The 14,707-nt window shown below is 39.9% G+C and overlaps 1 protein-coding gene across 1 annotated transcript in view; it reads left to right on the top strand.

The window, feature by feature from the left end:
- The window catches only part of raf1b (Raf-1 proto-oncogene, serine/threonine kinase b), a 101,931-nt gene that overhangs the window by 30,611 nt on the left and 56,613 nt on the right, over positions 1 to 14,707 (top strand). The window contains exons 2-3 of the mRNA XM_060835539.1: positions 4,405 to 4,630; positions 8,563 to 8,669. Of these exons, the coding sequence (XP_060691522.1) occupies positions 4,427 to 4,630; positions 8,563 to 8,669 (311 nt within the window). The 5' untranslated portion in view covers positions 4,405 to 4,426. The remainder of the gene's footprint in view (positions 1 to 4,404; positions 4,631 to 8,562; positions 8,670 to 14,707) is intronic.

Here is a 14,707-nt window from a genome sequence, read left to right as displayed (position 1 = left end):
AGTGGACTCGATGGGCCGAATGACCTTACTTCCACTCCTATGTCTTATGGTCTTAAAGATGGCATTTCAAAACTCCTAGCACTCACTCAGTAATTGTGCTGTCTGTCAGCTTAGGTATTATTTTCAAGTGTGTGGGATGGGACTTGATTCCCTAAGCATCTGTTTATGTTGAGATAACTCAGAGCTGACACCTGGCTGATGGACCCAAGATAGGAACACATGATGTTATCCACATTGAATTGGAAAAAGACTAAGCAGAATATTTTGTAAGTGGCAAGAGACTGGGAGCAAAGAAGTTTAGATGTCTATGTAAGCAAACCACTAAATGCTGGTGCAGAAAATCTAAACCGCTAACAAAATGTTGGCTTTTATCTCAAATAAGGTGGATCTCAAAGGTATGGAAATTAAGCTTCAGTTGTTTAAATGTCTAGTCCGACTCCATCTGAAATATTGTATACAGTTTTGGGCATCAAACCTGAGGAAAAGCATGCTGACCCTTAGTGGGTATACAGCAGAGATTCATCAGATTGATGATTTTAAGACCACAAGTTCCATAAACCTCGCCACTATTCCCTTGAGTTTAGAAGGTTGAGAGGTGATGTAATAGATGTGCTTAAAATGTTAAATGAATTCTACAGAACGCTTCTTCTGGCTTGGGAGGCCCGTAACATATAGCATAAACTTCAAAATACAGTAGTCCATTTTGGAGTGAAAATCAGAAAGCTATTTTTTCACGTGAAGTGTCATACAGATCTCAAACTTCCTTGCTCAAAAGGTTGTGGATGGTGTGTCAATTAAAAATTTTAAGATTGAGATCAATAGATTTTTCTTTAAGAAAAGGGGTGTGAAAAAGCAACAGTTTCTAAGCTCATTGCTACCCTTGCAGAATAAGTCAGAATGTCCAATAACTGTCACCGTGACAAAATGCTGTGATTATACTTATTTAATTGCTAATTGTTCTTCAGAGAGTAAACGTATGCTTGGATTATTGATTTAAGTTTTGTGGTGATGATCAGTATTCACTATTATTAACCCACTGAAACTGGCAGCACCTTCGGAAGTCTGCACGTGCAGAATAATGCAAAAATGCTGTCGACTGAACAGAGTTAATATTTGTGAATTATCTGATTTCTTCACTTAAAATAAAAAAAACTCACACTTTGAAAGAAAAGATTGTTTATCTTTATGTTGACTCTTGTCTTCATTCAATCATAATCATTTACTTTGTTAACTGTAAAATAGAGGTCGAATTAAAGGGTAATGAGATGCTTTGTCATGATTGGCTGCTGACCTTGCTTGGTGACATCAGTGCTGTTGGATGGTTGGAGATCTTCTTGTATCCTGCCATCTGGAAAGAGATGGGGCAGAACTGGACCTTTGGAGTAGTTTTCTGTGAGATCAGGGGCAGGCACTATTGCTTCGCTGTAGACTGTAAAATGTAACCCTGTAAATGTGTGTGGTGTCTTGCCTTTTTTTTGTGCTATTTTTGTGGGCGATGCCCCATGTGGAATAAGCTGGTCATACACTTTGTTCATTGTGTATGTAATATTAACTATTTGTTATATATTTCTGCTCCTTTTATCTCCAGTTTCTCAGTCTTCTTCTGGGGGTGTCCTCATTGCTTAGAGTTTGTGCACTCAGTAGTCACCCTTCAGAGTGTTGCCTAAATGCACATAATTCATGTTAATGTTGAATGGCATGTAGGTGTTTCATTGTGGAAGATATCACAACTTAACCCATCCCTGTCTTTACCAGATACCTACATGTGCACACTGATTAGGGATCCGCAAGTAATCATATGATCAGCTTGGTCAACTCTTCTGTACAAAGGAAATTACCAATTTTTCTTGCCACAGCAGAGATTAGTTAACTATAATCAATATTTGTACACAAAGAATGTCTTTCTTGTTATAAGGATGTGGCCCTCTTACTGGTTACAGCAGCTACGTATTTCTCAATCAAGTAAGGAGTATCACAGCCAGTCAGACACTGTCCTTAATCAATATCCAAAATGATAGCTTTCTTCACCAAAAGGTTATGAATAGAGAGAGAGTTCTCTTTGCCCCTCCTTGTAATCCAGAAATGCCCTAGCTAACTCTGCATAGAACAAGACTTAAATTTGGAATCTTTGACAGATTGTGTACCTTTAGTTCCACGTTTAAATACTAAACCATTAAGGACCTGAAAGTAGTTGCTTATGTGGCACAACCCGTCAAGAAAATGTTTAGGTGTAATGCAATTCAGAGAAATCCTTACAGTACATCTTGTGACACTTTTGGTTCATTCAGAAGATGTTGACATGACTGGCTAGGCTAGCATTTATTTCTCATTCCTAGTTGTCTTGGAGAAGATGATGCTGAGATGTCATCTTGTCCTTGGGGTATAGGGTTACAAAGAGCACTGTTAAGAAGAGCTTCAGGATTTTGACTCCATAGCAGTGAAAGAACGGAGATAAATTTTCAAGTCAGGATGGTGTATGGCTTGGACGGGAACATACAAGTGGTGGTGTTCCAAATATTTGCAGCCCTTGTCCTTCTAGGCATAGAGATTGTAGGTTTGGATAATGCTGTGGAAGGAATCTTGGTGAACCACTGCCATGCATCTTAAGATAGCAGACACTGTTGTTATTGCATGTTGGCAATGAAGGGAATCCATGCTGCATGTGATGGGTGAGGAGTTAAAAGTCCTGGATGGTGTCAAACCTTTTGAGTGTTTTTGGAACTGCACTTACCCAGAAAAGTGGAGTCTATTCAATCACATTCCTCACTTGAGCCTTGCCGATGGTAGGCAGACTTTAGGAAGTCTGGAGGTGAGTTAGTTTTCACAAAATTCCTAGCCTCTGACCTGCTCTTGTATCAACAGTATTTATATGACTGGTTCAGTTCAGATTCTGGTCAATGGTGACTCCTAGGATGTTGATAGTGGGGCGTTCATTAATGAAAATGCCATTGAGTATCAAGGGATGATGGTTAGATTCTCTCAAGTTGAAGATGGTCATTGCAGGGCACTAATGTGGGATGAATGTTACTTGCCACTTAGCCCAAACCTGGATATTGTCCAGGTCTTGCTGTATATATCTGAAGTCTGGTGGTTAGTGCTGAACATTGTTCAATCATTGAAGAACGTCCCTACTTCTGACCTTTATGCTGAAGGGAGAGCCATTGATGAAGCAGCTGAAGCTAGTTGGGTCTAGGACACTCTCCTGAGGCACTCCTTCTGCAATGAAATCCTTGGGCTGAAATGATTGACTTTCAACAAACACAATCATTATCTTTTGTGCAAAATATCACTCTGACCAAAGGATCATTGTCTTCAGTTTTGCTCGGGTTCCTTGATGACATGCTTTGTCAAGTGCAGTCGCTATCTCACCTTTCCTCTGAAGTTCAACTCCTTTGTCCATGTTTGGTGAAAGCTGTAATGAGATCAGGTGCTGAGTGGCCCTGCCATTACCCAAATTGAGCAATAATGAACAGGTTATTGCACAGAAGTACTGTTGATGACCCACTCCATTACTTTGCTGATATTTGAGAATAGACTACTAATAAGAATTTCCACTCATTAAAACAACGTTGTGTGGTTTCTGCCATTGAGATGGATAATTTCCTTCAATACAATGGTTGATGTCAACAAATTGATATTGATAATCTGGTTTTTGTCTCTTAGATGGTTTGTGGTCATAGGTAGGGGAAGGCTTCTTTAATTTGCAGTTGAGTGCATGTCTTGTTATTTATCTTAAAAAAGACTTCTGAGGCATAAAATCAGTCTCTTGCCTATTGTCAATGAAATCTGCTAAATGAACTTTATCAAAATAGCATGCCACACAGGAAATGTATGATTATAGTCAGCTGCATGGTAGTGTGACATCTGTATGTTTTAAGCTCTCAACTTTCATGATGCTTGCTGCGAATGTTGTGTTGATTTGCTTTGTTTTGTTTTAAAGATTTGTTTTCATTGCTGTGCTATATTTAGCTTGGTGGCAGCTAGATCAAAGGGTTCACTTGTTGCCAAAGACACTGAGCAAGCAGAATTTACAACCTAGAACTGGTTCTGGAATACTGCAGTGAATGCAATAGCAAAGTTTATACTTTAAACCCATTTTGTGATTACAGCATATGAGGATTTAATAAGTCAGTCAGGGAAATGTCCAGATGAACGTGGCCTTGGAGAGCAATCTCTATGGTTGGCAGAGATTGGAATCAAGAGTCCAAAGCAGTTGCCTTTGTTCTAAGGCAGACTGATACAAATGAAAGCCACAACGCCTCATTCTTTGCTGCATCAGTATGTCAAACAACGTTATTTTGGGTATGTTCTGATGCTTGATGAATGTTGAATTCTTGGACAAGCCTGTACAGAAATCAGAGAATCACCTTGTTTTAATTTGTGTTTTGCTTTTTTTTGTTGCAGATCCCTTGCCTGTCTGATCAAAATGGAGTATAACCTGGGTTTCTGGAAATCCACCAGCAATGGTTTTAGTCCACAAGATTTTTTCCATGATATTTCTACATCCGTTTCTCCCACCTTTGCTCATCACTTTGCGTATCGTCGGGAATCTGAGGATGGGAAATTGACAGAGGCTTACAAAGCAGGGAGCACTATTCGGGTTTACTTACCAAACAAGCAGCGTACTGTGGTAAATTTATGTTCTATTACTTAAAAGCCAAATAATAGGCAAAGTTTTTATTCTTTTGGAAATTTTGGTGTTCTGTAAAGGCATAATTGCTTTTAAGGAACCATTTTGTTACTTGATAGTACAGGAATTGCATTAATATTCTTTAAAGTATCTGCAAAGTGATGTGATCTCACAGTGCTAGCTAGATGAGAGCAGTATAGTGTTACACAAATACTTCCATTTAGTAGTCATCTTGTAAAATTAAAATATGATTGTATAGCTTATGCTGCTGAGTACTGGCTCTTGGCCAGAATGGATAGGATGAAGGCTGAACGTAAGGACGAGTAAATAAGAATTCCCTTTCATGGATTGGCTTATTTTTAAAAAATAGGGCCAAAAGAAAAATGGTAGAAGCTAAAATCCAGTTCTGATATGGATTATTTAATCCTTGAGTGACTTTGAAGGCTGCCCTGAAGAAAAGTTACACCGCTAAGACATTTTTCAACTCTGTCCTCAACAGTGTTTCATCAGGTAAATAACACCTTTACAAGAGAAAATTAGGCAGAATTCAGTGATCTATTTTTAATGAGGCTTTTAACAGAAGTTGAATTTCCTATTATGCAAACAGGCATAGCCAAAGTCAGCTATTCGATGTCTTTTCATTTACGTGAAACCATAAAGGTTCATGGCAGCAGAAGTACTCTCCTGAATACCCTTAGCTGTACTTACTATTAAGACTGCACAGCAAAGGTCAAATTAATCTAAAACTCATTTTAATTCTCAAATACTGTTCCAGCTTGCTATTGGAATAACTTCCCTCCAGAAACTCTGAAGTAATACGGGAAACAGATGGTTTGATCGGCTTTCTCTTTACTCCCTGAAGTGCTGTATAGACCTTTTATATAACTTAAGGAATAATGGGTATAGAATCTGGAGTAGAACGTAACTACTTGATTTCACTCAGTCAGTATTGACAGGAAATTAAACTTTCAAGTTAACTTGTGTAGTTTGTCTACAGAATATTTGTAACTATTTATTGTATCTTTTTGCTCAATACTTTTTCCCACACTATTTAGCTCAATTTGTATTGACAGGCCATTGAAAATTTAAGGCACACCTTTATTACATGTGGAAGTGTGAAATCTAATTCTAACTTTTTGCAAGTGGGTGTATCTTGAATGGGTTAAGGTCTCACCTCATAACTGACTTCACAGTCAATAGAAAGCTGTGAGAATTGGCAAGTCTCAAGTCTCTGTAATAACTAGTTAACATTTGTAAATGCAAATAAAAAAGTTTAAAAAAATCAGAAGGCAAAGAGGAACTAAGAATATAAGTTTCGTGGAATGTAAAATCAAGCAATAAATAATTTTACAAGACTATCAGCAAAAATTTAAAAATCACACAATACCAGGTTATAGTCCAACGGGTTTAATTGGAAGCCCTTGCTTTTAGAGTACAGTTCCTTCATCCTCCACAACCACCTGATGAAGGAGCGGCGCTCCGAAAGCTAGTGCTTCCAATTAAACCTGTTGGACTATAAACAGGTGTTGTGCGATTTTTAACTTTGTACACCCCAGCCCAACACCGGCATCCCCAAATCAACAGTAAAAATGGTCGTATTACAATAAGAAATTGAACTGTAAGGGATGGACAAGAAAATGCCATGAATATTGATAGAGAAATGGCAGAAGTTTTAAGTAGAACAGATTGACATGAGATTGATTAATGAGATGAGCAATGAGATAAGTGCATTTGAAATATGAAGGAATGCATTAAACAAACTAATTAAACTCAAAGAGGATAAAGACCTGTTCCAGATGGATTAAATCAATTGAGAAAGCCATCTACAAGCTTGCCCACCCTGAATTTATTAATGAAGGAGGCAAGAAGGCAGTAGGGTCCATATCTGACGACATCCTGTCCATTTAAATGCACATTGCCATTTTGAAAGGGCCCATGAGTTATGAAAATGAAAACAAATGTTTCTGCTTGTGGGGAACAGAGTAATTAGAAGCCACCAGTATAAGATAATCACTAAGAAATCCATTAGGGAATTAAGAATAAACTTATTAACCCAAAGTGTGCTGAGAATGTGAAATTTGGTACTGTAGGGAATGGTTTAAGTGAATAATACCGGGTGAACCCCTATCCGCGGGTCTGGTTACCCTGCTTTCAGTTACGCGTGGTTTACCGCAGCCCGAACATATAAAAGCGAATGTTCCAGAACCGGGGACCAGGACGCTGCTGGGAAGGTATGTTTCCCATTTAAGTGAATGGGTCTGCACCTATCCGTGTTTCAGACTTCCACTGTAGGTCTTGGAACATATCCCCTGTAGGTAATGTATAGGTGTGCTTAAGGGGAATTTAGGCAAGAGTTTGAAGGAGAGGGGAATAGAGGGTTCCAACAACTGAAAGAGAAGGTATAAGGAGGCTCAAGTGGAACTTAAGCACCACCATGGACAGGTTGCGTCAAATGATCTGTTTCAGTGTTGAATATCATGTGGAATCTTATGTATGTAAGCATTGTGTTGATACAGATTTGAATTCCTATTAAGGAATCATTATGCTGACTGTAATTGGCTGTAGTGAATATTCTGTGACAGTGAAGCAGTAAGTGGACAATGATAACAGGGCTGCCTGATTGCATTTAGTCACTATGGTAACAATTGTGGAAGAGTATTTAATGGCAGAAAAAAATAGCAATTAGTCTTTGTTCACTTGGTGTTGCTCCATATGAGAATTAGAGCAAGTATGTTCATGTTGCTTTGTTCAGAAAATTCCATTCAGACTTGGCAACTATATGGACTATCGTTATATGGATCCTTATTTGTGAATAGAATAATAATTTCTGATTTCCAATGGGTAATTTATGAGGGCTTATATTTAATCCTTTTGCAAACTTTAATTGCTACCAACCATTCTATTCAAGCATCAGGACAATAACTCGATTTAGTGAACCGCACCCAGACCTCCACCTATGTTAATGAGTAAGATTTATTTACGCAAACTGTATATAATATACTGACTTATTATCTACGTAATATATTGGGTTTCTCCAGAATGCTGAGCAACACTTGTGAGGGTGTCAAGCATTTTGGATTTATTAGCCTTGCAGCATAGGGTGGTGTTGAAAAGACTGAATCAAAATTATCACTAACTGTATCCCTGATTCTGAAAGGTGAGGATGAACTGAAAAATCTAAATTTACAAAATTCTCTGAGAGGCCAAGTACAGGTAAAACAGCCAGAACATTTGGGAATTAAATGTTTTACAGAGTAGACACAGTAGGATAAATTTAATTAAGGCGATGGGAGTCTCACTGACCGGCTGGAGAGCAGTGAAAACCTTGCATCATCTCCTGTGGGGAAAGCCTGAAGTATTGAGTAGCAGTCAGGTCACAGGTGAGTGAGGAGAGCATGGGGAAGGGTTGCTGCTATCAGAAGGGAGTGATGGAGTGGTATTTGGTGGGCCCCAGGTCCCTTGAAAGATACTGTGTGCCCTCCCACATCCATCACCCCACCTCTCCCGAGTCCAATTTTCAGGCTTTCTGTGTAGTGACTGCCTCAGTTGCCACTTGTGGAATACCCATGGCAGTGGGCTGAGGCCTTTAAATAAGGATTAATTACCCACTGAATTGTCTCATTTGGCACCATGACGGGAAGTTGTCCATGAGCCTTTTCACCCAAGATGTATTCAGGGCAGAGAGGAAGGAAGCGAGAGGTGGGGGTCCTTACCCCGTACCTTTTATTCCAAATAAATGACACCTCCTCCTTGCTTTAGGTAAGAGCACCCCACCCAGTAGATTTCTTGCATCCCACCCTGTTCAAGGAAGAACAGTGCAGTAGAATTATGTAATCAAGAGTTACATTTAACCATTTTTAAATAATTTAAATTGACAGTTGTAAGTTCTCTGCCTTACTGACCTGTTGCCCTTTTTATATGTGATGTTGCAGGTGAGCGTGCGACCAGGCATGACTGTGCAAGACAGTCTGAAAAAAGCTCTAAAAGTCCGAGGTCTTCAGCCAGATTGCTGTGCAGTCTTCAGGCTGCCACAAGGATGGTAATGATTCTCTGTTCACTTACTATGAGAAGTAGCTGGCTGGTTTAGTATATTCTTCAAGAGTGGAGTCAAATGTACATTAGGTACTGAATAAATTATTGATAACGTATTTAAAATGTCATATTCAGTTCCAATTCATTCTCAGTAATGAAACAACTGTGAATTGTTCTTGCACCCCGCCTGAGGAATTAAATATGACTTCACTATAGGAAGACAAAGGCATTCCATGCTGTATAGAAACAAGTCTTAATATCAAATAATTTTTAAAAATATGTTATGAAAGGAGTTTCTCAATTACATTAAATACCATTGCTTATCAGTATGACTAACTCTTGTGAGTGTGTGTGATTGTGTGCAAGCGCGTGCACACAACCTAACTCCCACATGTGTCCAATGGCTGCAATGCTCATGCTTACAGAAAATAAGCAGAGGCAAAGGCAAGAGGAGACTCCCACAGATTGCCCTAGAAATACAGGACAAAGACAGTCAAATAAGGGACAATCTTTTAAAATGTGGGACAGCCTGTCACACTTCTGCTTATTTTGTTATGCTGCAGCTTCTAGCATGAGTTTATTTGGCTTTGGTAACATGCCTGTGAAAGTATGAATCTCTATTTTAGACTTTTTGGCAGCAGGCCCAAGCCATTTGCTGATCAGGCCTCATTTAAATGTATTTGGCAAGCTGTCTGTATGAACACTCACGGCTGCTTGTTACTTTGGAAAATGGGACAATTTGGTGGGCTTCCAGCACTAAAGGAGAAGGCGAGGTCAGATTGTGATGCAGCCTGGAATGACACAGTGAATTATTGATTGGCATAGTAGCTGGGTGGTAAAGGATGTCAGTGAGGAGCATTTTTGCATATTCTGAAACTTGAAAATGTTATATAGGATGCCTTATCCTCATTCCTGATTTGTTCACTTTTAAGGGGCACCAGTTCTGTCAGTTTTTCTCTCCATGTAATGCTTGGGTTCTGGACTGAGCAGAGACTGCTAAGTCCAACAGGTTTATTTGAAATCACAAGCTTTTGGAGCACTGCTCCTTTATCAGGTGAAGTGGAGAAAAGCACACAGGCGCAGAATTTATAGGCAGACAGATAAGCAGAGACATCAAAAGATCTGGAAGTACTGGACAATGAAGGGTACTCTATCGGATGGAGCGGAGAAGCTAAACCATGTTCTTCGTAGTCTTCAACATGTCATCGATGATGGTGAACATCTTGCCAAGATCATCCCTATGCCTCCACTTCTCGCCTTCAACAACTGCTAAACCTTAAACAGACCATCGTTCACAGCGAACTACCCAGTCTTCAGGACAGCAACGACCAAAACACTACCCTGCCACAGCAACCTCTGCAAGACACGACAGATCATCAACACGGATACGACCATCACATGTGGGAACTCCACCCACCACGTACATAGCAGATACTCATGTGACTCAGCCAATGTTGTCTACATCATACATTGCAGGCAAGGATGCCCCGAGGCATGATCTATTGGTGTGATCATGCAGGTGCTACAAGCAATGGGTAAATGTACACTGCAACAATTGCTAGACAGCAATGTTCCCTCCCAGCTGGGGAATAGTTCAGCGGTCAACGACATTCAGCCTCTGATCTTCGGGTAAGCATCCTCCAAAGTGGCCTTCATGATACACAGCTACACAGAATTGCCAAGCAGAAACTGATTGCCAAGTTCCATACCCATAAAGATGGTCTTAACAGTGATTTGGGTTCATGTTGTGCTACATGTAAGCTCACCACACTGTTTTGTATTTGTGAAATCTTCCTCACTGTCCTGTTTTGCCGCTATCATCTTAATAACTTATGATCTCTCTACCTTAATTAGTTTGTACAGTTTTGGATAACTTGTCATTTTGGTTAGAGCCTTGGCGTGCAACTCTTATACCTATCATGTTATTCCAGCAATTTGCTTTGTCTCCAGCACCATCTTATTTTTAATGTTTTGTAATTAACTCCCTGCCTCAATGAATCTGATTATAGGTCATCCCTTCACTTGCTCTTCAACCTGTCGACACTCCACTCACACCAGTTTTATGATCTTTTGATCTCTCTGATTATTGATCTCTGCCTATAAATTCTGTACCTGTATGATTTATTCACTTAATCTGATGAAAGAGCAGTGCTCTGAAAGCTTGTAATTTCAAATAAACGTGTTGGACTATAATCTGGCGTCGTGCAAATATTGGATCAAGGAAGAATCAACCATGTTACTGTTAGATAGAAGTTAGTCATATGTCAGTCCATGACTATGGTAATCAGAATGTACTTCATTTGGCAGGTTTCTTGTGACCTTTAATCTTAAGGGCCACTTTGTCAATGAGACGCAAATAGCTATACATCATTTGTTACCTTCATTGTTCTTGTTCTTTCTGTGCTTCCAAAAGTTGATATACTTATATTTCTGGGACCACACTGTGAAAGCAATGTCATTCTTCAGAAAGTCACGGTCTGATTGCTCCTGTAATTTACTTGCTGAATCTAACAGGGTACAAAATATTTTGTTTTCAGAGGCTCTACTTGATGGCTACACGTTTTAATTTTCAGGGGCTTCCTCTGGTTTTCAGGGTACTTTTTCATTCTCACTAACTAGGTGATGTAGTCACATAGTAACATTGCCTTCTATATTTGTGTTCATACTTAAGGTATTTTGGGCTTTCACCAAAGTTGAAGTAGAAGGATTCATTAATATCTTAAATAATTATCAAGCTCATTAAATGTCAAGCCACAACAACAGGAAAATATTAATTTCCTAGACACTACAGTCTTTAAATTCACACAAGACAACAGGTGTAAATTATCAACTAAAATGTTTCAATATAACACACAGAGACAAACAGCCATTACCATAAATACATGTTCCACAGACTGGTGAGCTCCTAGTACTTCCTCTGCACATATACAAAGCTGGAATATTTTAACTAGGCATTTTTAAAATCATTTTTCCTGCATCTTCCAACTTAATCTCTGATTTCTATTCAACAATTGATTCATTGTTCATGACAGTAGCATTCAGTGGAAATCTTGAACGTATGGAGATATTTATGCAGATGATAGGGTTTAGTGGGATTGAAGGAGTGAGTTTGACAGATGGAGACGGTGTCTAGAGACTGAGAAAATAAAGGGAGAAACAAACAAAGACATTGCTGGTGATAAGCTGGGACGGAGAAAAATGCTGAATGTGTGTGAACAAAAAGTGAGTCATTGAAAATAGGTTGGCTCTGATGGGAGCAACCCAAAGAGACTAGAAACTAGTGGTATCGGGATAAGTAATGAACTGGCCTATCACCAACATTTCCTAAATTTTCTCCTCCCTTTTCTCGGCATTTCCCTCCATGTATTCAAATCAATCTACTCCCAGCCCCCTGTCACCAGCATAAACACTATGATTTCCTAGCTGCTTTCAGTTCTGACAAAGGTGCTTAAGGTGTGGTTGGTGTCGTGGTGCATGAGACCCTTCAACCCCCCCCCCCCCCCAAATCCATAACACTCAGTGAGATACATAATATCTAGCTTCCTTGTCTCTTGTACCCATTCCCCCCGATAACCCCAGCTTCCTTTGCCCTGCTCATTGCCATTTGCAAAATCTTCAACTCCAACCTAATTTTCCAGATCCAGTGGGCAGATGGTTGCCTCATTATAAAAAAGTGCTTCTCCACTCCCTCTTTCGATACTAGCAAAGCACTTTAGCCCTGGCCTTGTTCTACATTCCAGCCTCGACAAAACAGTGGCTGGCTCCCAGCCTGAGGCTCTCACCCCTTGCTCCCTGTGTACAGTCACTGGACCTCAGCAATTAACCCCTGGACTTCAACCTCCTGCTCCTGGCTCTCCGCTTCCAGCACTCAGCATCCTGCTGCCCCAGTACTAGTAAGCCGAGTAAACAGGAGAGAAAGTACATGTAATTGGGGGAGAGACCTTCATTTCAGGCTTTCATTCCATTCTATTTAGGGGGAGTCTTTTCTCTCACTTGTCACTGACGTGAGTTAATTTTCCGGGGTGATTTGGGGATTTCAGGAATGGGTTCACTGTGTCTTTTGAGTGTTTGGAATCTAGTAAACACAGTTTTGTTTAGCTGGGAGTTAAGCAGCTTTTTCAAAACAGATGAAGTGTGACAGCACTGAATAGTGGAGGAGGAAGTGAGGACTGCAGATGGTGGAGAGCAGAGTAGAGACTGTGTTGCTGGAAAAGCACAGCAGGTCAGGCAGCATCCGAGGAGCAGGAAAATCGCCATTTCTGGCCAGAGCCTTTTCCTGATGAAGGGCTATGGCTCGAAACGTTAATTTTCCTGCTTCTCAGATGCTGTCTGACCTGCTGTGCTTTTCCAGCAACGCACTTGGCACTGGATGGCTGCCAGTGAGTGTGACATTTTGGACAGCTGAGGTAATACAGCGACATCTGAATTTGCTCTGCCTTCGTCATATCAGATCTGCTAAAATTAATGTCTGAAGTTAATGGGGTGCATTTTTTAATAAAGAAGAGACTATAGACAGTGAGCCAAAGTTCTGTGATAAAATTGTAAAGGGAAAAAATAAGATAGAAGCAGGGAGTTTGTTTCCACTATTGGGTGAAACTAGAGCTAGGGGGCAAAGCCTCAAAATAAGAGGGAGCAGATTTGAGACTGAGTTGAGGAGGAACTTATTCACCCAAAGGCTTGTGAATCTGTGGAATTCCCTGCCCAGTGAAGCAGTCGAGGTAACCTTATTGAGTGTTTTTAAGGTGATGATTGATAGACTTTTGAACAGTAAAGGAATTAAGGGTTATGATGAGCAGACAGGTGAGTGGAGCTGAGTCTGTGAAAAGATTAGCCATGATCTTATTGAATAGCGGAGCAGGCTCGATGGGCCAGATAGCTGACTCCTACTCCTAGTTCTTATGAATTGTGCAGACATTGTGTCAGATGTGGCAGTGCCAGAGAGCAGAAGCAAAGCAAGAGTTGGAGCACAGAAGCTATCACGTAGCTATTTGTCAATACATTCCCATTGTCTGCTCCCTCCAACCCCCAGAGTCTCCTAATATATTGATTCTTCTAAAACACGACAGCTCACTCTTGAAGAATTTTGGTTATTTCAAAATAAATTGGAACACACTATCAGAATTAGAATTCTTCAATTTTTGAGAGCATTTACAGCAGGCTGGCTCACTGAGACAGTTGGTTTGCTACATACTTTTAAAACTATTCCTTTGGCTTTTATAGTGAATGTATTGATCTTGTTTGCTGACCATTTAAAACCTCAAAGCTATTTTCAGCACATCATCTTTGGTTTGTTTCCTAATCACCTCACCCCTCCAGTTCTTAACTCCTTCACCAATTGGAAAAATTTACAGAAACAGACCCTTTGGTCAACCAGTCCATAATACCAAATTAAACTAGTCCCACCTGCCCATGCTTAGCCAGTATCCTTCCAAATCTTTCTTAAGAGTGTACTCATCCAAATATCTTTTAGACATTGTAATTCTACCTGCATCTACCACTTCTTCTGGAAGTTCATTTTTCTGTGTAAAAAAGTTGCCCCTCATGTCCTTTTTAAATTTTTCTCCTCTCACCTTAAAAATATGCCTTCTAGTCTTGAAATCTCCACCATCGGGAAAAGACTTGCTATTCATGTTGCTGATATCCCACAGGATTTTAAAAACCTCTACAAGGTCACCCCTCGACCTACTACATTCCAGTCAGAAAAGTACCAGCCTATCCGGCTTCTCTCCATAACTTGTGTGTATTCAGGATTTTCAACACTTTGAACAAAACTTCTCTCAATCTGCTTTTGCCTTAGCCTCAATCAACATTCCAGTAACAGATCATTTAGTCATTATCATGTTGTTTGTGCAAGCTTGCTGCCTGTGATCAGCTGCTAGATTTCATACATTTCAAAAGGGATTAAATGTCAAAAATACTTAATTGGCCATAAAGTGCTTGGGATATCTTGCGGATGTGAAAGGTATTCAATCCTTCCTCCCTCCCTCTTTCCTGTCTTCACATCCATCCAAAAGTGGCCCAGAATACGATATGATGCTCTAGTTG

This window comes from Hemiscyllium ocellatum, chromosome 14 (genome assembly GCF_020745735.1).
Source record: "Hemiscyllium ocellatum isolate sHemOce1 chromosome 14, sHemOce1.pat.X.cur, whole genome shotgun sequence".
Lineage (NCBI taxonomy): Eukaryota > Metazoa > Chordata > Chondrichthyes > Orectolobiformes > Hemiscylliidae > Hemiscyllium > Hemiscyllium ocellatum.
Note: the sequence above shows the minus strand (reverse complement) of the source record. Positions and strands in the feature narration are given on the sequence as shown.